Source organism: Sapajus apella, unplaced genomic scaffold (assembly GCF_009761245.1).
Source record: "Sapajus apella isolate SASKATOON/1434 unplaced genomic scaffold, GSC_monkey_1.0 scaffold7, whole genome shotgun sequence".
Taxonomy (NCBI): Eukaryota; Metazoa; Chordata; class Mammalia; order Primates; family Cebidae; genus Sapajus; species Sapajus apella.
In genome coordinates, this window is record NW_022436947.1 from 32,618,637 (window position 1) to 32,641,133 (window position 22,497).

At 38.4% G+C, this 22,497-nt stretch overlaps 1 protein-coding gene across 50 annotated transcripts in view; it reads left to right on the plus strand.

Moving 5' to 3' along the window:
• Positions 1-22,497, plus strand: part of NRCAM (neuronal cell adhesion molecule) — a 315,121-nt gene that overhangs the window by 220,709 nt on the left and 71,915 nt on the right. For 29 of the 50 annotated variants that reach the window (XR_004268326.1, XR_004268330.1, XR_004268327.1 and 26 more), the window contains 7 exons: positions 1,750-1,767; positions 4,856-4,961; positions 6,992-7,188; positions 8,372-8,494; positions 19,669-19,839; positions 20,339-20,395; positions 22,199-22,310. Coding sequence is in view for 47 of the 50 variants with exons in the window: in XM_032276246.1 (XP_032132137.1) it covers positions 1,750-1,767; positions 4,856-4,961; positions 6,992-7,188; positions 8,372-8,494; positions 19,669-19,839; positions 20,339-20,395; positions 22,199-22,310 (784 nt within the window). In the remaining 3 variants the exon portion in view is untranslated. The remainder of the gene's footprint in view (positions 1-1,749; positions 1,768-4,855; positions 4,962-6,991; positions 7,189-8,371; positions 8,495-19,668; positions 19,840-20,338; positions 20,396-22,198; positions 22,311-22,497) is intronic. The other 21 variants (XM_032276261.1, XM_032276263.1, XM_032276280.1 and 18 more) reach the window with 3 other exon arrangements.

Below are 22,497 nucleotides of genomic sequence, written 5' to 3' on the forward strand. Positions count from 1 at the left end.
ATGTTTTGCAAAGATGAGGGGAGACTCCTTCTGCCAACTCCATGCCCCTCAGAATCCCTAAACAACACCATAATTCCTTTCTCTTGATTCAAACAAGGCACATCTCACTTTCCAATTCTGAATCTTAAATATGAGTCTAAAACTAGGGAAAGCATCTTATCTAGAGCCTAGCAAATAGTCTTGGTTTAAACACTGTGGCCAAATGCCAATACAACTGCTGAGAATACAAGTGATTTGCAAAAACACTAACATGGAGCAAACAACAGCTACTGTATTAGCCCACTGCTTTCCTAGTAGTAAAATATACACTGTGGTCTCCTGCTGTAGGTGGCCCGTCTGTGAAAAATAAAGATAATGCTAGGTTCCGCCTGGTCACTTTCACTGCAATGGAAAGCAGAATTTCAAATCTGGGCAATTACTGTACTTTGGAATCGATTTCTCCTTTATCCCTCATCTGCATGACCTCTTTGAAGCCACTAGCTTTCTGAATAGAACATCTGTTTGGCAAGCTTTCCAAGGTGCAAAAAAGCACTTTCCTGGGGGGCTATTCAATTATTGGGATGTCTTATTTATTTATTTATTTATTTATTATGGCCATAGAGGTTGCAAATGCCAGTGGGAAGACCTTAAGAAGAGATGTGGTTTGTCCCACACTTTGTCGACTTTTGGCTGTGCTTCTATAAAGTACAATAAAATGCAATGTTTTTCTTAGGTTTTTTTTTTTTAATGCATTCAATGACCTTAATTTCAGTTTTCAAAAACAATATGCAACTGCTTAAGCCCATTGGAGTAGAAATGCCTAAGTACGCATTTGCCCTGCCAGATACACAAGAGAGAAAGAAAAGCACTTGAGAGAAATGATTTTGTACTCTCTTATATTAAATATATTCCCCCTTAATCTCACTGTTCAGTCTATCAATCAGAGGGAAACAGTCACCTACGGCTAACTCAATTATCACTGCTAATGGAGAAGAGGCATAACCATGATGAAAAGAAAGTCATGGATAACCCAGGTGTTCCTATATTAACCTTTGCAAGTAGTAACGACAGGCAGCACTGTGGAATTATTTGAATTGCATGCTAATGTAATTTCTTCCCTGCCCCTATTTCTTACATTGTTTCTCTACTACATGAACACCTCCTTGATGTAGGTACCAGTAACCCCTGGGTGATTGAGAAATTCTGAAGCAGAAATCTGCTAAGTCTAAAAAGTTCAATTAATGACTTTGGAGATTAACCATAGAAATATAAAAACCTAAAATTAGTGTTGGACTTGGCTTGCATGGAGCATTGTCATTGTAGCAATGTCCCATTGTTGGGTATGATTACCATATGCATAGTGATGTCTGGGATAATATGACCAGACACTACACAGTATGTGACAACTCAAATTAATTGTAGATTTCAGCTATTTTTCAAATTGAACATAATTACTTGTCCAGCACAATATGTATAGAATGGAATTCACCATTCCCATTCCTGGAAGAACCCATTTTTGCCTACAGCATTGCTTTTGTTCTTCCATATGTTTATGTGGGAAAGCCGCTGCAAGATTAAAGAAAATCGTTAATGCAAATTTCTTCCTCTTGCAGTTTCACAACTTCGGCTTTCACTATATGGGTTTTCTTAGATCAAATCAAATAGACAAGATGCCCGTTTATCTTCAGGGTTCTAACGTTCTTATTATTAACATCTGATTTTCTTTAATCCTCTTTGCCCACTTACCTGCTGATATTGATGGGGAAAAAGCAAAACTTCTTGAAGACTGTAAGTGTCTTTCTATAAATTACTAGGCAGTGTGAAAATTTGACCATGTCTTTGTTTTATGAATTAATACTTTGATTTAAATATGCAATTTCATGTTTTGTGAGCTTTGTGTTTCTAAGCATGTGTATTTACTGTAGCTAAGCATTGTATTGAAATACCAAGAAGCATATATAATATTATTATCTGCATGAATTCTAAAAACTTGGGTATTATTCTTTCTTTTACCAGTATGCTGCTCTACTAACTTTCAAGCTTTATCCACATCTGATGTAACTCAATGAGAAAATTCTCAAAATTTAGAGAGAATGATGATCTGTTGTAAAGACTAATAAATACTTTCTGGAACAAAGATAGGTCTTTTGGTGTGTTTTAGAAGGCAAAATCTTTACAGAAGACAGCAGCTATATGCCCTCTTACAGTTCTTTAGCCTTCACAACTGTGTAGACTAGTATTTCTAGGTGCCATCAGCAGACTGGCCCAGAGAATTTGAATATTATCTTGAAGTGGGCAAAAGATAAGCAGCTCCCACTCACATGGTGCAAATTTGAGTAGCTTGCTCTAAGCAAAACTCTCCACTGCCTTTGACAGTTAGGTGGCATTTATCACCTTGTTTAAAAACAGTCAATTTTTAGGCATTTGATAATTTCCTTTGATGTCAGATTAACTGGGAAAATTTTGCAAAATCACTTTTCTTTTCACTATTGCAAAGCATTTGTTAATTGCCAGGTGACCTATGCACTGTTTAAGGAGGTACATCCAGACAGTAAACTCCTGGCAGGTAGGAGTGGCATCTAAGCCAGCTCAGCTGCAGACCTGTGAATAGAAGCTCTGCCTTTGAAGCCACCAAATTTACACCTGTGTCACTCTCAGAAAAGCACAAGGAATTGAACCAAGTCGCTCCTAAGAATTCCCTCCCCCACTGCCTATGGCTACTATTCCTTGGATGTGGAATTCCAGGCTTCCTTCCATTATCCGGAACTCTATATTTCTAGAGCCTGAAGAATCATTTGAAGGTGAATCTGGTCTGAATAAAAATAATTATGATAATACTTTTCAGATAGCTGATGTTATTGAACCATTATAGCACTGGTATATACTAAGAATTTTATAGAAATTATTTTCTTAATCCTGCCAGCTACCCTAGGTAGTTGATACTACTTTTAAACTTTATTTTCCCTCTCAGGAAACCAGGGCTTACAGAAGTTAAGAAATTTACGCGAAGTCTCAAAGCTTTAAGAAACCAACAGACTAGTGCTTAACAATCAGACCACACTGCTAGTCAGCATTGGAAACTGACGAGGCTAGAAAAATGAGGGTTCGATATGCATGACAGAGGTGAGAAGGGCAGCTGGAAAGACAACGAGGGGGGTGGGATATTCCAAAAGGAAGGGAAGCTGACACTGCCCAGTATCCTGCATGTAACAATGCACAATAAATGATGATGGTAATGAGGGTAGCTTTTGATTTGTACTTTAGCTGCTATTTGGATATTTAGTAAGACATGTCTGGTGGATGGCAATAAGACTAGAAGACAAGACAAGAGGACACCACTGGGTTTGTAGATTTATAAAACTTAGGATGTGGACGTGATACATTTAGCTGTAGCAGCAATTAATCACAAGAGAGACAAGAATAGTGGACAGTTACTGAGCTTTGAGAAATGTTTGGTTGGCAAGTGGGAAAGATTTCATAAAGGAAGGAGATTATGGACAGAGAGGAAGGGGAAGATCCAGAAGATGAAAAACTTAAGGGAAGCAGAGTGTCAAATGCACCAGGAAAGGAAAGTACAGTGAGAATCCAAGAGAGGGCCTGGGGGGAAGTTCCAGGATGCAGAGGAAAGCAGGCTGTAGTATGGCCACTGCATTGCACAGCTCCAGGGGTGCCAACCACATTGCCGTCTGCCCCAGGACTTTTTAGCCTCAGCGCTATGAACGTTTGACACCAGATAAGTCTTTGTTGTGAGGAATTGTTCTGTACGTTGTTAGATGGTTAGCAACATCCCTGGCCTCTATCTACAAGATGCCACTATCACCACCACCCCAGTTGAGAACATTGAAATGGCCTCCAGATATGGCCAAATGTCCCTGGAAGGGCAGAGACAAACTGCCCCAGATTGAAAACCACTGGTCTGTGTAAACAGCTCTCCATGGAGTTGTGCAAGCAGTGGCTTCCTACCCGGAGCTAGTTGAGAGAGTTTAGGTCTCCTCTGCATTGTGCCTTCCTAGTCAAGCCATTTTGCTGCCCTGAGTAAGAAAAGATGAGGTTGTAATAAATTATTCTTTAGTCTCTTCCTGTCATAACACTAATTCTGATCTCACGAGAAGAAGGACATGGCGATCTTAGAATGCCTTGAAGAGCATTGGTGGTCCAGATACAGCTTTCTTCAGACTAGATTGTTCTGGGTCAGAACAGTTTCCCCATATGATTTGATAATAAAAGACCAGATAACACTTTGAAGAGTGAAATGGAAACACTGTCTGCTAGGACAGAGAACTTTCTCAATTCCACTTATCTTCTAAGCAAGGCACTTTTATCTTTGTTCCTAATTCTCTTACCTCCTGGCTCTGATAAGAGATGTCACATCTCTAATTTAACAGTGTTTTTAATATTAACTTCTCAAATGGAATTTTTCCCAACATATATTGATTTATATGAGCACACAATGAACTAAGTCTGTTACTCTTTCCTAAGAAAGATGCAAATTTACCTCATAACTTAAATTTCCTTGAAAACCATCATTTGAACCAAAGGAATCAGAAGAATTTCTCATTGTTACATCAGAAAAGAAACTGTCTTAACATTAGGCTTGTATTGATAATTATTTTCCCAAACTTTTAGTGTGGGAAAATGGACTTTGCAGGTGCACATAGTTACCAAAAGAAAGTTAAGCCTTGACTTTGCAGTTTTAGCAGATCTTTAGCAGAAAAATCTACTGAGGTGTGTGCTGCTACACTAGAAATTACTAAAAATATTTGAAGCATATTTAGTCTAAGGTAAGTGATTTTGATACAGAAAAAATTGTCTACTAGTATGATTTTAAATGATTTATTTTTTACGTGTGTGTGTGTGTTTTTTTTCTACAATTAAGTGGTACAACCTCCAACCATCACCCAACAGTCTCCAAAAGATTACATTATTGACCCTCGGGAGAATATTGTAATCCAGTGTGAGGCCAAAGGGAAACCGCCCCCGAGGTAAGTGTGAGTTCTGCTTTGTTATAGTACTGAGAATAAATCAGGAAATTTCTCTGAATAGAGAAATAAGTTTGGGAATTTCCGTCGAACAAGGCAGGCTATGTAGAGCCCTTCCTTTTTTAGTGGGCTGTTTCTCACCTTGACTCACTACATTGCCCTTTGGTTCATCTATCCCAGCCCATTTCAGCCCTTCAAAGATATTGAAGGGTTGCATATTCCTAAAGTCTTACCTGTAGGGTTATTGTCTCTCTGCCTTATTAGAGCCCAATTTTTTTTCTGTAAACACCCAGATTATTGCATTTCCATGCCCATACCTTTCTGCAAAATGCTTGTAAATTGTGGGGAGTTATGGAAAAAGCCTTCTGATTCTGGTTTTGATACTAATGGCCGTAAGGCACAGGCAAATACCTTTTCTCTGGGCTTTAATTTCCTCATCTATAAAGAGGTAGAATTTGGTGATTTCCAAGATATCTGCTGTCTCTATAACAGTTTATAAAATAGTCTTAAATGGTTTTCCAAACTTGGCAGAGTTCAGTCCTGAGGATTCATGCCATGTGGATCTTGCATAGCATTTTAGATCACTGCATAGCATTTTACAGTTGGGAGAGATGTTAAGAGGTAACCCAGTCCAACCAATACATTGTGTAGATGGGAAACTGATGTCTACTAATGCTACGTAACTTATTCAGGCACTATCTGTAACTTTTCCAGTCATATATGCGAGTTTTGGAGAGTTGGATTATTATTATTAAAATGTAATATGGATTTTTAAGTAATAAAGAAGTGAAAGTTTCTGGTTATTTCCAAGTTTGTCTATTGTTGCAGGCCTTGTTAAACTATCACAAACTGGCCCCCAAGAAAAAATTAACTGATACTGAATATGTACTGTGTCAAAACTTCCAACAAAGGTTTGACTCAAAATAATATATTCAGCTATATTATTGGAAAGCCCCTCTCACAGAAGGCCTGATGTGGTATCCTTTGATGGGGTTTCCTTTCAGTTTTACAATTAATGCCTTCTGTAACTCACTATAAAGCAGGATTTCTCCTATTCGACACTATTGATTTATGGAGTGGTATAATATTTTGTTTGAGGGGTGGAAATATCCTGTGCATTGTAGGATATTTAGCAGCATCCCTGACCTCTGCCCACAAGGTACCAGTAGCATCCACACCACCACGTCCTGCCCTGATTGTGACAATGACTGCTATAAGGATAAGCAGTGAGAAGGGAAATCCAAGTAGGCCTGGAACACACCGTGACTTTTAGAGATTTGTGCCTTTGTATGAGCAATGGCCATCATTGATTTGTGACTAACTGTAAAATATTTAATTACATGAGCACCATAAGTTTTATATAACTCAATCTTTTATAAAAATAAAATGGAAAAAGAGGAATCTCGGTTGACAATTGGGCATACCTCCCAAGGGATTCACAAAATCATCTCTAGAATTAAAAATTCTCAAAATGTGCTTTATGTAGAGTTACTAATTTTAATAAGGAACATTTAAAACACTCTGGAGCTTATATCTCTTAGCCTCCTCCCGACCTACACTTCACAATTTAATAACTTGAAATTCGTCTGATGAATTTTCAACACATATAAATAGTACTTGTGGAGATCTTGTCACATTTCAGCCCTGAGCAAATTTTTATAGACAGGTTATCAACTCTGTGAACAATAGAGTTTACAGTAAAAATGCTAATAAAGCTCTAAGAGAGTGTACCTGAGAGACCTGCTCCCTCTATTTTCTGAGAAAAATGACAGGCAATTTGTGTGCATGATTTCTTTATTGAGTCAGATTTGGGCTAGTTCTAACGAAGACAGGTACCTTAAAATGTATACCCTGCCCTTTGTTTCCAGGTCGTGAGTCAATGAAACATTTTAGATATGGGTACTTATTGCTCTTTTACTGAATATTAAAATCTAGTAATTATTTCTAGAAACCCATAAAACGACTAGGAATTCATTGAAGTAATCCTCTTTTTCTGGACCATTAATACACTTAACCCTTTGTGTGTTGGGCAGCTTTTCCTGGACCCGTAATGGGACTCATTTTGACATCGATAAAGACCCTTTGGTCACCATGAAGCCTGGCACAGGAACTCTCATAATTAATATCATGAGTGAAGGGAAAGCTGAGACCTATGAAGGAGTCTATCAGTGTACAGCAAGGAACGAACGCGGAGCTGCCATTTCTAATAACATTGTCGTCCGCCCATCCCGTAAGTGGAAACCATCATGACACTTTTTAAAGTATTGCTTCAAGCCTCAGCTTCTGTGACATCATCCAGATACTATTCAAGAAAGCAGTGGCATTGCTTCCAATATTCTGACTTTGTTTTGCATGAAAATTATTGCTCCTTTCTGCCTTACCCTAACAAGCTTCTCAGCCTAATGCTTTACCAACAACCCAGTGTATCTTTTATACAAGTCCTGTGTAAGACATCAGGGTTAAAAAAAAAAAAAAAAAGTGTTTCTTCCCTCAGTTTATCTAATTATTTATTTCTTATGTATTCCCTATAAAAGTGTAATTCCTGCAGTCAAATGGAAATAAATTCAGTATGATATGGTGATCAAGGTCTAAATGCTATTTCTTTAAATATTTTTGTTTCAAATTTTTACTGGAAATGGGGTGTCTTCACTACCTCAATATTATTATGGCTCTTTTTGCAATGGTTAGTACCAAAATCTTCTCAAAAACTTTAAGAGCATGTATTTAATCACATTTTCAGTTCGGCTCATTTCTTTAAAAAAACTGTATTACATGTGTAATACATGTTCATTGCAGAAAACTAATTATAAATAAAAAAGAAATTTAAAAACCTGTTCATGAAAATCCTTCCATTCAAGAAAATAACTACTGCTCAAATATTCTTACCATTTTTTCCTAGGCAGACATGTGTATATGTGTTTTAAACCAGCTCATTTTCTGAAATACTATCTTACAACTTTTTCTGACGTATTGGTATATCGTGTATATTGCCATAGCCATCTTATAAATAAGTATTTTGATATGACACTCTGTGGTAGTCAAAGGAGCAGATGTGTAATTCTTTATTTAACAAATCTTTTGACATTTAAGTGTTTTCCATTCTTTTGTGAAGAACATGCTTGTGTCAAAACTGCTTGTCTTCCTGACAGTGTATTTAGTACAAATTCTCAGCTGTGAATCACTGAATGAGAACGTATACTATCAGTGGCAATGCCTGAAAATCATCATTTTTAGAATTTTTACTTTTTTTCTTTTAACATTGTTTTTAAATTTATTTTCTCATTAATTTAGTATACATAAACTACAAATTGTTTCTCCAAAAGTTCAGTTTGCCTTTATCTGTAGTGCTTTCTTTTTGTACTTTTCAATGCAGAAATAACTGAGAAGCTTTTTTTAAAAAATATATTTAATAGGATCACCATTGTGGACCAAAGAAAAACTTGAACCAATCACACTTCAAAATGGTCAATCTTTAGTACTTCCCTGCAGACCCCCAATTGGATTACCACCACCTATAATATTTTGGATGGATAATTGTAAGTTTTGATAATATGAACTTTCTTTCTTTAAGTCTTGGGATTGTTTATTGTCATAATACATTATTACCTTATGTGATTCGTAAAATGTTTTAGAGATGCTCAGGAAAATAGCTGCTCTTCAAAATAAATAACATGTCATCTCATTCACTCAATTTTATTGAACATTTACTATGTGCCTCTCTTATATTCCTTGCAGTGGGAGTGGAGGGGAGTGGGGAAGGAGGCAGACGATAAATGCAATAAAGTACATTTAGAAAATCAGTGTTCATTGGCAATAAGTTAAATAAAAAAAAATAAAGCAGAGTTTTGAGCAGAGACCTAAGGAGATGAGAGAGAGCAAGGCATGCCCCTAAATATCTGAGTAGAAGGGGAACACTGGTGCTAGCCCTAAGGAAGGAGCATTCCTGGTGTGTGTAAAAATAAAAGCGAGGAGGCCAAGGTGGCCAGACTGAAGGGACTGAGAGTAAGAATGATGGACAAGGTGAAAAAGATCACAGGGACTGAGTGGGAAGGGGCTTTAGCTTTAGCTTGGAATGAAGCAGGGAAATGTTGAAGGAATGACTTTATCTGAAATAAAATAAGTAGTAATAGTATCTCTTCAGTTGATGTGTAGAGAACATAGTGGACAAAGGAGAGAGTAGAGATTGTTGGGGCCGCTGCTATAATCTACCCAAAATTTGTTAGTGACTTGGACTTGAGTGGTAGCAGTGGAATGGGTAAGAAATGCTAAGATTCTGAATATATTTTGAGGGTCAGGCCTCCAGGATTTACTGCGGTGGGGGTGGGAGCGTGAGACAGAGGAATCAAGATAACTACCTTTGGAGATTGAACAACTCCAAAATGATACAATGGAATTGCCATTTCCAGAGACCCATCGCAGGAAGGAAATCAAGCTGTTGGGGATGTGTTATACTTCTGGTTTTTTTTTGTTTGTTTGTTTTGTTTTGTTTGTGTGTGTGTGTGTGTGTGTGTGTGTGTGTGTGTGTGTGTGTATGTGTGTTTTAACGTTTGTTTTTAGGTTCTGGGGTACATGTGCAGAACATGCAGGATTGTTGCATAGGCACATACCTGGCAATGTGGTTTGCTGCCTCCATCCCCGTCACCTATATCTGGCATATCTCCCCATGTTATCCCTCCCCAACTCCCTACCCCACACTGTCCCTCCCCTAGTCCCTTCCAACAGATCCCAGTATGTGATGCTCTCCTCCCTGTGTCCATGTGTTATCATTATTCAGCACCTGCCTGTGAGTGAGAACATGCAGTGTTTGATTTTCTGTTACTGTGTCAGTTTGCTGAGAATGATGGTTTCCAGATTCATCCATGTCCCTACAAAGGACACAAACTCATCATTTCTTATGGCTGCATAGTATTCCATGGTGTATATGGGCCATGTTTTCCTTATCCAGTCTATCATCGATGGGCATTTGGGTTGGTTCCAGGTCTTTGCTATTGTAAACTGTGCCACAATGAACATACGTGTGCATGTGCCTTTTTAATAGAACGATTTATAATCCTTTAGATATATACCCCCAGTAATGGGATTCTGAGTCAAATTGAATTTCTATTTCTAGGTCCTTGAGGAATTGCCATGTTGTCTTCCACAATGGTTGAACTAATTTACACTCCCACCAACAGTGTAAAAGTGTTCATATTTCTCTACATCCTCTCCAGCATCTGTTGTCTCCAGATTTTTTAAATTCGCCATTCTAACTGACGTGAGATGGTATCTCAATGTGGTTTTGGTTTGCATTTCACTAATGACCAGTGATGATGAGCATTTTTTCATATGTTTGTTGGACTCATGTATGTCTTCTTTTGAAAAGTGTCTGTTCATGTCCTTTGCCCGCTTTTCAATGAGTTTGTTTTTTTCTTGTAAATCTATTTTAGTTCTTTGTAGATTCTGGATATTAGCCCTTTGTCAGATGGGTAGATTGCAAAAATTTTTTCCCGTTCTATTGGTTGCCAGTTCACTCTAATGATTGTTTCTTTTCCATGCAGAAGCCCTGGAGTTTAATTAGATCCCATTTGTCTATTTTGGCTTTTGTTGCCAATGCTTTTGGTGTTTTAATCATGAAGTCCTTGCCTATGCCTATATCCTGAATGGTTTTGCCTGGGTTTTCTTCTAGGGTTTTTATGGTGTTAGGTCTTATGTTTAAATCTTTAATCTGTCTGGAGCTAATTTTAGTGTAAGGTGTCAGGAAGGGGTCCAGTTTCTGCTTTCTGCATGTGGCTAGCCAGTTATACCAACACCATTTATTAAACAGGGAATTCTTTCCCCATTGCATGTTTTTGTGAAGTTTGTCAAAGATCAGATGGTTGTAGATGTGTGGCGTTGCCTCTGAGGCCTCTGTTCTGTTCCATTGCTCTGTATCTCTGTTTTAGTACCAGTACCATGGTGTTTTGATTACTGTAGCCTTGTAGTATAGTTTGAAATCAGGTAGCGTGATGCCTCCAGCTTTGTTCTTTTTGCTTAGGATTATGTTGGCTATTTGGGCTCTCTTTTGGTTCCATATGAAGTTTAAGGTGGTTTTTTCCAGTTCTGCAAAAAGGGTCATAGGTAGCTTGATGGGGATAGTGTTGAATCTATAAACTATTTTGGGCAGTATGGCCATTTTCACAACATTGATTCTTCCTAACCATGAGCATGGAATGTTTTTCCATCTATTTATGTTCTCTCTTATTTCCTTAAGCAGTGGTTTGTAGTTCTTATTGAAGAAGTCCTTTACAGCCTTTGTTAGTTGTATTCCTAGGTATTTTATTCTCTTTGTAGCAATTGTGAATGGCAGTTCGTTCTTGATTTGACTCTCTTTAAGTCTGTTGTTGCTGTATAGAAATGCTTGTTATTTCTGCACATTGATTTTGTATCCCGAGACTCTGCTGAAGTTGCTTATCAGTTTCAGGAGATTTTGGGCTGAGAGGATGGGGTCTTCTAAATATACAATCATGTTGTCTGCAAATAGAGAAAATTTGACTTCCTCCTATCCTAATTAAATACCCTTTATTTCTTTTTCTTGCCTGATTGCTCTGGCTAGAACTTCCAATACTATATTGAATAGGAATGGTGAGAGAGGGCATCCTTGTCTAGTGCCAGATTTCAAAGGGAATGCTTCCAGTTTTTACCTATTCAGTATGATATTGGCTGTGTCTTTGTCATAAATAGCCTTTATTATTTTGAGATACCTTCCATCGATACCTAGTTTATTGAGAGCTTTTAGCATAAAGGGCTGTTGAATTTTGTCAAAGGCCTTCTCTGCATCTATTGAGATAATCATGTGGTTTTCATCTTTGGTTCTGTTCATGTGCTGAATTAACATTTATAGACTTGCATATGTTGAACCAGCCTTGCATCCCCAGGATGAAGCCTACTTGATTGTGATGGATAAGCTTTTTCATATGCTGTTGCAATCAGTTTGCCAGGATTTTATTGAAGATTTTTGGATCTATGTTCATCATGGATATTGGCCTGAAGTTTTCTTTCCTTGTTGAGTCTCTGCCGGGATTTTGTATCAGGATGATGTTGGTCTCATAAAATGATTTAGGAAGGATTCCCTCTTCTTGGATTGTTTGGAATAGTATCAGAAGGAGTGGTACCAGCTCCTCTTTGTATGTCTGGTAGAATTTGGCTATGAACCCATGTGGACCTGGGCTTTTTTTGGTTGGTAGGCTATTAATTGCTGCCTCAACTTCAGCCCTTGTTATTGATCTATTCAGGGTTTCGACTTGTTCCTGGTTTAAGCTTGGGACGATGCAAGTTTCCATGAATTTATCCATTTCTTCCAGGTTTACTGGTTTATGTGCATAGAGTTGTTCGTGGTAATCTCTGATGGTAGTTTGTATTTCTGTGGAATTTGTGGTGATATCCCCTTTATCATTTTTTATTGCACCTATTTGAATCTTCTCTCTTTTCTTTTTTATTAATCTGGCTAGGAGTCTGTCTATTTTGTTTATCTTTCCAAAAAACCAGCGCCTGGATTTATTGATTTTTTGAAGGGTTTTTTTGTGTCTGTCGCGATCTCCTTCAGTTCTGCTCTGATCTTAGTTATTTCTTGTCTTCTGCTAGCTTTTGAGTTTTTTTTGCTCTTGCTCCTCTAGCTCTTTCCATTGTGATGATAGGGTGTTGATTTTAGATCTTTCCTTACTTCTCATGTGGGCATTTATTGCTGTAAATTTTCCCCTAGACACTGCTTTAAATGTATCCCAGAGATTCTGGTATGTTGTATCTTTGTTCTCATTGGTTTCGAAGAACATCTTTATTTCTGCCTTCATTTCATTGTTTATTCAGTCAGCGTTGAAGATCCAGTTGTTCAGCTTCCATGAAATTATGTGGTTCTGAGTTAGTTTCTTAAACCTGAGTTCTAATTTGATTGCACTATGGTCTGAGAGACTGGTCATTATGATTTCCATTCTTTTGTATTTGCTGAGGAGTGATTTACTTCTAATTATGTGGTCAATTTTAGAGTAGGTGCAATGCAGTGCTGAGAAGAATGTATATTCTATGGATTTGGGGTGGAGAATTCTGTAGATGTCTATGAGGCTTGCTTGGTCCAGATCTGAGTTCAAGTCCTGGATATCCTTGTTAGTTTTCTGTCTCATGGATCTGTCTAATAGTGACAGTCAAGTGTTAAAGTCTCCCGCTATTATCGTGTGGGAGTCTAAGTCTCCTTGTAGGTCATTAAGAACTTACTTTATGTACCTGGGTGCTCCTGTATTGGGTGTGTATATATTTAGGATTGTTAGCTCTTCTTGTTGTGTTGATCCTTTTTCCATTATGTAATGCCCTTCTTTGTTTCTTTTGATCTTTGTTGATTTAAAGTCTATTTTATCAGAGACTAGGATTGCAATGCCTGTTTTTTTTGTTTTGTTTTGTTTTTTGGGGTTTTTTTTTTTTTTGCTCTCCGTTTGCTTGGTAAATCTTCCTCCATCCCTGTATTTTGAGCCTATGTGTGTCCTTGCTTGTGAGATGGGTTTCCTGGATACAGCACACTGATGGGTTTTGACTTTTTGTCCAGTTTGCCAGTGTGTCTTTTGATTGGGGCATTTAGCCCATTTACATTTAAGGTTAATATTGTTATGTGTGAATTTGATCCTCCCATTTCGATGCTAGCTGGTTGTTTTGTCCATTAATTGACACAGTTTCTTCATTGTGTCGATGCTCTTTACCATTTGGTACATTTTTGGAGTGGCTGGTACTGGTTTTCCTTTCCTTGTTTAGTGCTTCTTTCAGGATCTCTTGTAAGGCAGGCCTGGTGGTGATGAAATCTCTAAGCAATTGCTTGTTCATAAAGGATTTTATTTCTCCTTCACTTTTGAAGCTTAGTTTGGCTGGATATGAAATCCTGGGTTGAAAGTTCTTTTCTTTAAGGATGTTGAATATTGGTCCCCACTGTCTTCTGGCTTGCACAGTTTGTGCCAAGAGGGCCACTGTGAGTCTGATGGGCTTCCCTTTGTGGGTAACCTGACCTTTCTCTCTGGCTGCCCTTAGCATTTTTTCCTTCATTTCAACTCTGGTGAATCTGATGATTATGTGCCTTGGGGTTGCTCTTCTTGACGAATATCTTTGTGGTGTTCTCTGTATTTCCTGGACTTGAATATTGGCCTGCCTTGCTAGGTTGGGGAAGTTCTTCTGGATAATATCCTGAAGAGTGTTTTCCAGCTTGGATTCATTCTCTCCGTCACATTCAGTTACACCTATCAAATGTAGATTAGGTCTTTTCACACAATCCCATATTTCTTGGAGATTTTGTTCATTTCTTTTTCTCTTTTTTCTCTAATCTTGCCTTCTCATTTTATTTCACTGAGTTGATCTTCAGTCTCTGTTATCCTTTCTTCTGCTTGGTTGATTTGGATATTGAAACTTGTGTATGCTTCACAAAGTTCTCGTGTTGTGTTTTTCAGCTCCATCAATTCATTTATATTCTTCTCTAAGCTGTTTATTCTCGTTAGCATTGCATCTAACCTTTTTTCAAGGTTCTTAGTTTCTTTGCATTGGGTTAGAATATGTTCTTTTTGCTCAGGGTAGTTTGTTATTACCCACCTTCTGAAGCCTGTTGCTGTCAATTCATCAGACTCATTCTCCATCCAGCCTTGTTTCCTTGCTGGTATGGAGTTGTGATCCCTTGGAGGAAGACAGACATTCTGGTTTTTGGTGTTTTCATCCTTTTTGCGCAGGTTTCTTCCCATCTTTGTGGGTTTACCTACCTGTGGTGTTTGTAGTTGGTGGCTTTCTGATGGGGTCTCTGAATGAACATCCTTTTTGTTGATGTTGAAGTTATTTCTTTCTGTTTTTTAATTTTCCTTCTAACAGTCCGGCCCTTCTGCTGTAGGACTGCTGGAGGTCTACTCCAGACCCTGCTTACTTGGGGATCACCTGTGGCAGCTGCAGAATAGTAAGGCTTGCTGCCAGTTTCTTCTTCTGTTATCTTTGTCCCAGAAGGATACCTGCCATCATGTCAGCCTGAGCTCTCCTTTATGTGGTGTCTCTTTGGATATACAGGGGTTGGGGAGCTGCTTGAGGAGACAATCTGTCCCTTATAGGAGCTCAAGTGCTGAGCTGTGAGCTCCATTGTTCCATTCGGAGCTGCTGGGCAGGTACGTTTAAGTCTGCTACAGCGTAAGTCATAACTGCCTTTTTTCCCCAGGTGCTCTGTCCTGGGAAGGTGGGCTTTATTTGTAAGTTCCTGACATGCTGCTGCCTTTTTTCAGAGATGCCCTGCCCACCGAGGAGGTAGCCTAGTCACAGTCTGCCAGCAGCGGTGTTCGTAGCCACAGTCTGCCAGCAAAGCTGTGGGCTCTGCCCAGCTGCTCTGTGAACTTCCTTGCAGTTTTGTTTATAGAGGTATAGTTAGAACTGCCTCAATAATGGCAAACTGTGTCTGTAATGGCAGACTGCCTCAGTAATGGCAGATTGCCTCAGTAATGGTGGACTACCTCGGTAATGGTGGACTGCCTCAGTAATGGCAGATGCCCTTCCCCCCACAGATCTGGACCATCCTGGTCCAGCTGTGCTTGGTGTGAAAGTCTCAATCCAGAGCATTTCAGATTGCTGGTCTTTGTGGGGGTGGGACCTGCTGAGCCAGATCACCTGGCTCTCTGTTTCAGCCCCCTTTTTTCAGTTGAATGGGTGACTCTCTCTCCTAGGTGTTCCAGACGTCAGTTGAAACGGCCACCCAAATTTGTGTGATTTTTTGTGCGGAGACCAGCTGCACCAGCTGAAACAGCTGTGGTAGAGACTCATGGTGCTTTTCAGCCTTGGAATCTCCTGGTCTGTAGGCAGTAAAAACTCGTTTGGAAATGCGGTGATCACTCACCCTCTGCATTCTCGCTGGGAACTGCACCCCAGAGCTGTTCCTGTTTGGCTATTTGGGATTTCCTGTTTGTTTTTTTAATCCCCAAGAATAGCTAATAGTTATTGGGCATTTACAAAGTATCAGACCCTTTACCAAGGGCTCAACATGGGCTATCCCATTAATTTTCACAACCTGATGAGGCATGTCTAATTATTTTCCACTTTCTAGATGAGGAAACTGAGGCAAAGAGAATGAAGCCATCCATTAGGCAATTTCAAACTTATCTACCCCTGTTTCTGTCCTCAAGGAAATGTTTGTTGCTTTGCCTCTTCCACCCTCCAAAATTTCCTGTGCTAATAGGTCAGCATGTTACCTTAGAGGGAGACCTGCTTGGAGACTGAGAAACCAGAGTTTGGGATGTGAGGCCTGTAAGATATTTCATGGAGAGGTGCCAACTAGAGTCAGAGATACCTGAGTCGGAAGGAAGATTCTAGGCTATGATCAGCAGTGTTTGAATCCTTAGTGCGTAAGTGCTCCCCAGACACCTGAGCTAGATGAGAGGATCTGGGGAGCAGGAGAGCAGAGTCTGGGAGACTGAGACCAGGAGCCCCCCAGAGGTGAAGAACTCATGGAGAAACCAGCAAAGCAGAGGAGAAGAGGCAGTCACTGAAGGAAGAAATGAATGAAGAGAGTGGTGTCCCAGGGACAAAGTGAAAAATGTGTGTCAGAAAGACAGAATAACCAGGCAGGGTGGCTGACGCTGTAATCCCAGCTAATTGAGAGGCTGAGATGTGAGGATTGCTTCAGCTCAGGAGTTCAAGGCTGCAGTGAGCTGCAGTCACATCACTGCAGTTCAGCCCCAGCAGCAGAGTGAGACACTATCTCTAAAAAAATAATGGTAATAATTTTGGAAAATATTTTTGAAAGACACAGTAGTCAGCTGTTTCAAATGCTGCTGATAGATCAGATAATATGAGAACTAAAAAATGACTGCTGAATTTGACAACTTGGAGGTTCCTGGTAATCCTGCTAAGAGTCTTTTAGGTGGAATCGTGGGAATGAGTTAAAAGAATCTGTAGGAAATACATTCTATGTTCCGTGACCTGATTGCCTCTGCACTCACAAGACATATATGTTACTAAAAAGAAAATTTGGCTGTAACATTTAACGTGCATTTTTTATTTTTATTTTTTATTTTATTTTACTGGGATGCATTTTTGACTCTTTTTGCATGAAAGCAGTCAGAGAAAGTAAAGTAATGCAAAGAAATAAAACACAAATTCTTATTTCTTTAAGAATAACACTCTCCAAATGTCACTGCCGAATTAAGTCTCAATATTTGGTTCTTGGTTCTTATTCAGAAATAATTACGTTTTTACTTATTAAAGAGACATATCACATATAAAGTCTCAGAGTGTAAAGTCTCAGAGTCATCTGCATACATCACTAATTTCTTCCCCACGTTATACAGCTAGATATAGCACCCACATACATTGTAGGCTGTTGGTGAAGCATCTGACCTTTCAAATGGAATTGCACCTGCAATATGAGAAAAAAATTAGATCCATATAGCATACTTCTTACAAGATGACATTAAGTTATTCCTATCTGCATACATTTTTTTTCCAAATGCAATGCAAAATGCCACTACCCTCATGAAGTCCCATTGCCTAACATTTGGTCTGCCAACACCTTTCAGTTTATTATTTTATTACCACAGCAGGAGAAACAGAGGACAATAAAGGTATTTTTGTCTTTAACTCTTTGTTAAACAAAATGTACTTAATTCTTCTGAGTCTTTTTTTGTTTTTGTTTTTGTTTTTGTTTTTGCTTTTGACACAGAGTCTCATTCTATCACCTAGGCTGGAGTGCAGTGGTGCAATCTTAGCTCACTGCAACCTCTACCTCCCAGGTTCAAGTGATTCTCCTGCCTCAGCCTCCCGAGTAACTGGGATTACAGGTGCCCACCATCATGCTCGGCCAAGTTTTATATTTTTAATAGAGATGGGATTTGACCATGTTGGCCAGACTGGTGTTGAATTCCTGATCTCAGATGATCCACCCATCTAGGCCTCCCAAAGTGCTGGGAGGACCACCTGAGATCAGGATTACAGACACGTCATCCCCACAGGACCCAGCTTTCCATGTATTTTGTTTATGAACGTTGTATGTAGATGCAACTCATGTTAACATTTTTAGAGCCCCTGCACCCGGCTTGAGTTATTGTTAAAACACTCCTTTTCCTGGGAATTAATGGCTTAAAACCATAAATTTGCAACCGCCAACCAAACCCCCATCTTGACCAATAATTTGGTTAATGATGAACCGGTGTTCTTTCTTTCAAGCTCTGCCTCCACATTTCCCTGCCTTCTTCTGCCTAAGGGAGATCCAGACTTTTAACCATAATTTTGCATTTTGTGAAATGTTAGGCCAAGCACCTGCTATAGGAGGAGCAGACTTGCTTGACTCACACTGGAAAAACCCTGCCAGGAGACATAGCACCTGCCTGAGGCCACAGAGAGGTGTGACTTTTTTTCAGTTCTGTCACCTCAGAGCTGAAGAAGTCTCACAGATAAAGCTCTATGGACTAAGTCAGGAGCTTCAGGATGCCTATTAGCTGGCTAAGTGTGAACTCACACACAGATCAGTTGTTCCACCTCCCTGCATCCTTCATCCACTTAGAAAATCTTCCCTCCAAATAAGTTCTGATACACTGTTGCACAGTAGGGTGACTGTGGCTAACAGTAATGCATTGTATATTTTAAATAGATAGAAGAGAGGATTTTGAATGTTCTCACAACAAAGAAATGGTAACTGTCTAAGGTGATGGATATGCCAATTACCATGATTTGATCATTACCAATGTACATGTGTATTGAAATGTCACATTGTACCCCACAAGTATGTACAGTTTATTATGTGTCCATAAAAAAAAAAGAAAATCCTCCTGCCTAAGGCAAGATAGTTCCTTAACTGGACCTGAGGGAAAGTATTAATAAATTACTATGCTTGACACTGGAAAGTCAGAGTGTTGATGGTTACTCACTTAATCCTTCAATGCACATTTAAAGGAGCCCTGTGAAGGGCCAGGCACTGTTCTAGTGGACAAAGCAGATGAAAGTGTCTGCTGTCCTGGAGCTTCACTTCTAATGCAGGAAACTGGCAATAAGTCATATATATGATGAGTAAATATGTAGCATGCCAGAAGGTGATAAGTAATTCGGAAAAGAAGAGTAGAGGAGGTGGAGGAACTGGGCTTGGGAGGCTTTGGAGGGGCAGGTTGCAGCATTAGATAAGTAGTGTCACGTCGCACCCAATTATTATCAGCCGCCCATTTGCTGCCTGATTCTTCAACTGGATGATGACCTCAGACAGGGCTGGGACTCTGGCATGCCCAGTGTCTTGCACAGGACCCGGCTCACCATTAGATGCTCTCCAAGTATTTAGTTTCTGAACTTTGTGTGTAGATGCAATCCACGTTAACATTTTTAGAAGCTTCCTTAATGATTTTCTAAGATACATGTGTGTGTGTATTTAACAGTTAGGGATCCATTTAGATATTAGGAAAATCACACAAACTTTTTGGAAAACACATTTTGTTTACATTTGCTTAATAAAACACTTCACTGTATAACTCTAATCTCACCTCTGCCCCCACCCCAGAGAAGGTAGGGTCAGGGAGGTAGAGTTTGAGTTTTAGTGTGTTGTGTGTGTTTTTTGTTTTTTTTTTTTACAGTTATTTGCTTTTACCCAAAGAGTTGTATAGAGAAAAAAATATATTCAAATGAAGTTCACAGACCTATTAGTAGATACATTTATCTTGCTAATTTGGAGGTTAGCCACTTTATGATGGAATAATCTGGATATCTCTCTGCCTTTCTCCAGCCTTTCAAAGACTTCCACAAAGTGAGAGAGTTTCTCAAGGTCTGAATGGGGACCTGTATTTTTCCAATGTCCTCCCAGAGGATACCCGTGAAGACTATATCTGTTATGCCAGATTTAATCATACTCAAACCATACAGCAGAAGCAACCTATTTCCGTGAAGGTGATTTCTGGTAAGAGTTCAGCTTCCCGAATCTCTCCTTTAATTTACAAATATGTATAAAATATAGAAACAATTATATACTACTGACTTTGAAGTAAACAGGTTCATTATCAGGAAATCACCCATGAATGCTCACTAAAGTGGCATATGTGTTACAAATATTGTGCATACCCTAAATACTGGATTTTGCATTTCTTGCTTTTATTATCATGACTGGTTCTGTGATAACCTTCTGAACCACCTGGTCTTCTGAGCATTTGCATGGGCTTTATGCTCCACAGTGCCTCTTACTGGCAGTCCTGCAGCTTAAGTTAAATGTCTGCATATTCCTGGTTGGGGGTGGCTGAGTAAATTAAAGAGTTAGTCATGTACAATGTAAAGCCCTGTTTTTACTTGATAGGGACAGCAGTTGGTCAGCATAGCTGCATACATTTGCTTTTATTGCCCAGTACTTTTTGACCCTTCTCTGCTACTTTTGTGCCCTCTTCATAATATTCTGTTTATTTCAGTGGATGAATTGAATGACACTATAGCTGCTAATTTGAGTGACACTGAGTTTTATGGTGGTGAGTTATGGTGATTGTAACTGATATTCTCTCCTTCATTGTAGAATTTAGTTCACTAACTTCACCTCCATGGCTATTTAACCTTATTTCTTTATGAAATTTCTAGTTACATGTTTAATACCACTAGTATAAATGTATGTTTCTTAAGAAATTTAGCTCTAAACTTTGAAGCATGACGCTAGAGCATTCTCCATGACGTGTGTATAATAATGAAACCTGTTGTAACTGTTTTCGTGTAAAGAACCATTTCACTGATTTGGAAAAAATCTTTCATGTATGTTCAGAATTATGTTTTCCGTGTTTTGTTCTGTTCATAACTTTTCTTGTGAACTAAGTAAGAGTTAGCAGGGTACATTAACTTGCTAGAATATTGACTCATCAAAGCTTTTAGCAACTAACATAAAGTGGATTTCGTAGTAAATCATTACATTTCTCATCTGTTTTCATGTGACATTATCAATATAATTAGCAATACCGTTTCTCTTAGTTTTGTTTAAAAGCAAGTCAGACCAAATCACTGTCTTCAATGGAAGTAATCTTTTTAAAAGTAGAGCATTTAACTTCATTATTTTAGATAGAAATGGATTTGATTTCCTTATGGGAAATGTTCTCATGTAGAGTCTATGAATGAAAATAATGGGTTTTGGATATAGGGTCCTCTTAATTATCCATAAGGCAGAATTGCTGCTATATTAATTTTTTACCCTTGAGATTTGACTAAAAGACATTAAGGTCTCATCAGTGACCAAGACAGACACTCCACAATTGCTACTTTATTTTATTTTATTTGAATATACTCCTGAAAATATGGGCCCCAAGACCATTCCCAAAGTGATTTTAGAGGAGTAAGTTTACCTGCACAATCTCTACATTCTTAGGAAAACTAATTTCTCTCAAGTAAAACCTCTTCTGGCATTGGATTTTTTTCTTAGAAATAAGAATAATTCATATCATATTACGTTTTCATTCTGTTTTTATAAGCATCAAGTAGATAATGCATTAAAGAGCTGAAAAGCTTCAAGGGTTAAAAAGCCTTACTTACGATTATGTACTTTCTGCTTCAAGTTTTCCTAAGAAGCCTTCAGAAGATAAGGCCACCTTTTGGAAAGGCTGCCATAAAAAGAAGATGGCCTGTATAACCATCCCTAAGATCTTTGACTTGGACCCTCTTTATTTTTTCATTGAGAAAAATGATTTCCATTTATTTAATGCCAACATTATTCTTAATTTGTGGCATAATATTTGCAAGACCTCTGTCAGTAACTCTCTACTTTTTGTTTTCCATAAACGTTGCAGTTTGGGGATCTTAATATGATTAATCAGTGATATTGGCTATAATATTGTTCCCACTGTAAACCAGGATACCCCTTCTATAAGCATATCTTTATAAAACCTGACATTTTCCAGAAAATAGACAGTTAATTTTTGCTTTGACCTAAGCACTAATCCTGAAGGAAATATAGTTTGATAACATGATTTTCCTCTCCATGTCAACATTTTGAAAATTTTATAACCCACAGAAAATTTGTAAAAACCTAACCCAAATTAAGGAAATACACAAAAGAAAAACAGTCCTTATTATTAGTGCTTATGCAACCAAAATTGTTTCTGTTTCTGGGTAACTGAGTGAGTTATGACTAGTTATAAGGCAGAGAGTATGTATTTGTAGCTTATCAAATTTCACAATTAATATTAAATAGCTTAAAAAGGGATTAGAATTTTAGATAGCTTTTTGATAATGAACTGTGTTTATAGAAATGCATATTTATAAGTTGTAATGTATATTGATTTTCTTGTTTGCAGCTAAATCAAATAGAGAGAGGCCACCAACATTTTTAACTCCAGAAGGCAATGCAAGTAACCAAGAGGAATTAAGAGGAAATGTGCTTTTACTGGAGTGCATTGCAGAAGGACTGTGAGTTAACACTTTCTGTCCTGAAGTACATTTCTTATAAAAATATAGTAGGTTGGTAGAGAGGTGTTAATATCATAGGAGGAGTCATTGTCTTCTACTAATTCTACCAAGCATAAAGAAAAATTTAGTAATTATTTCCAAAGTAGACCATATGAATCTTATATTATTGTTAAAATATTGTGCTAAT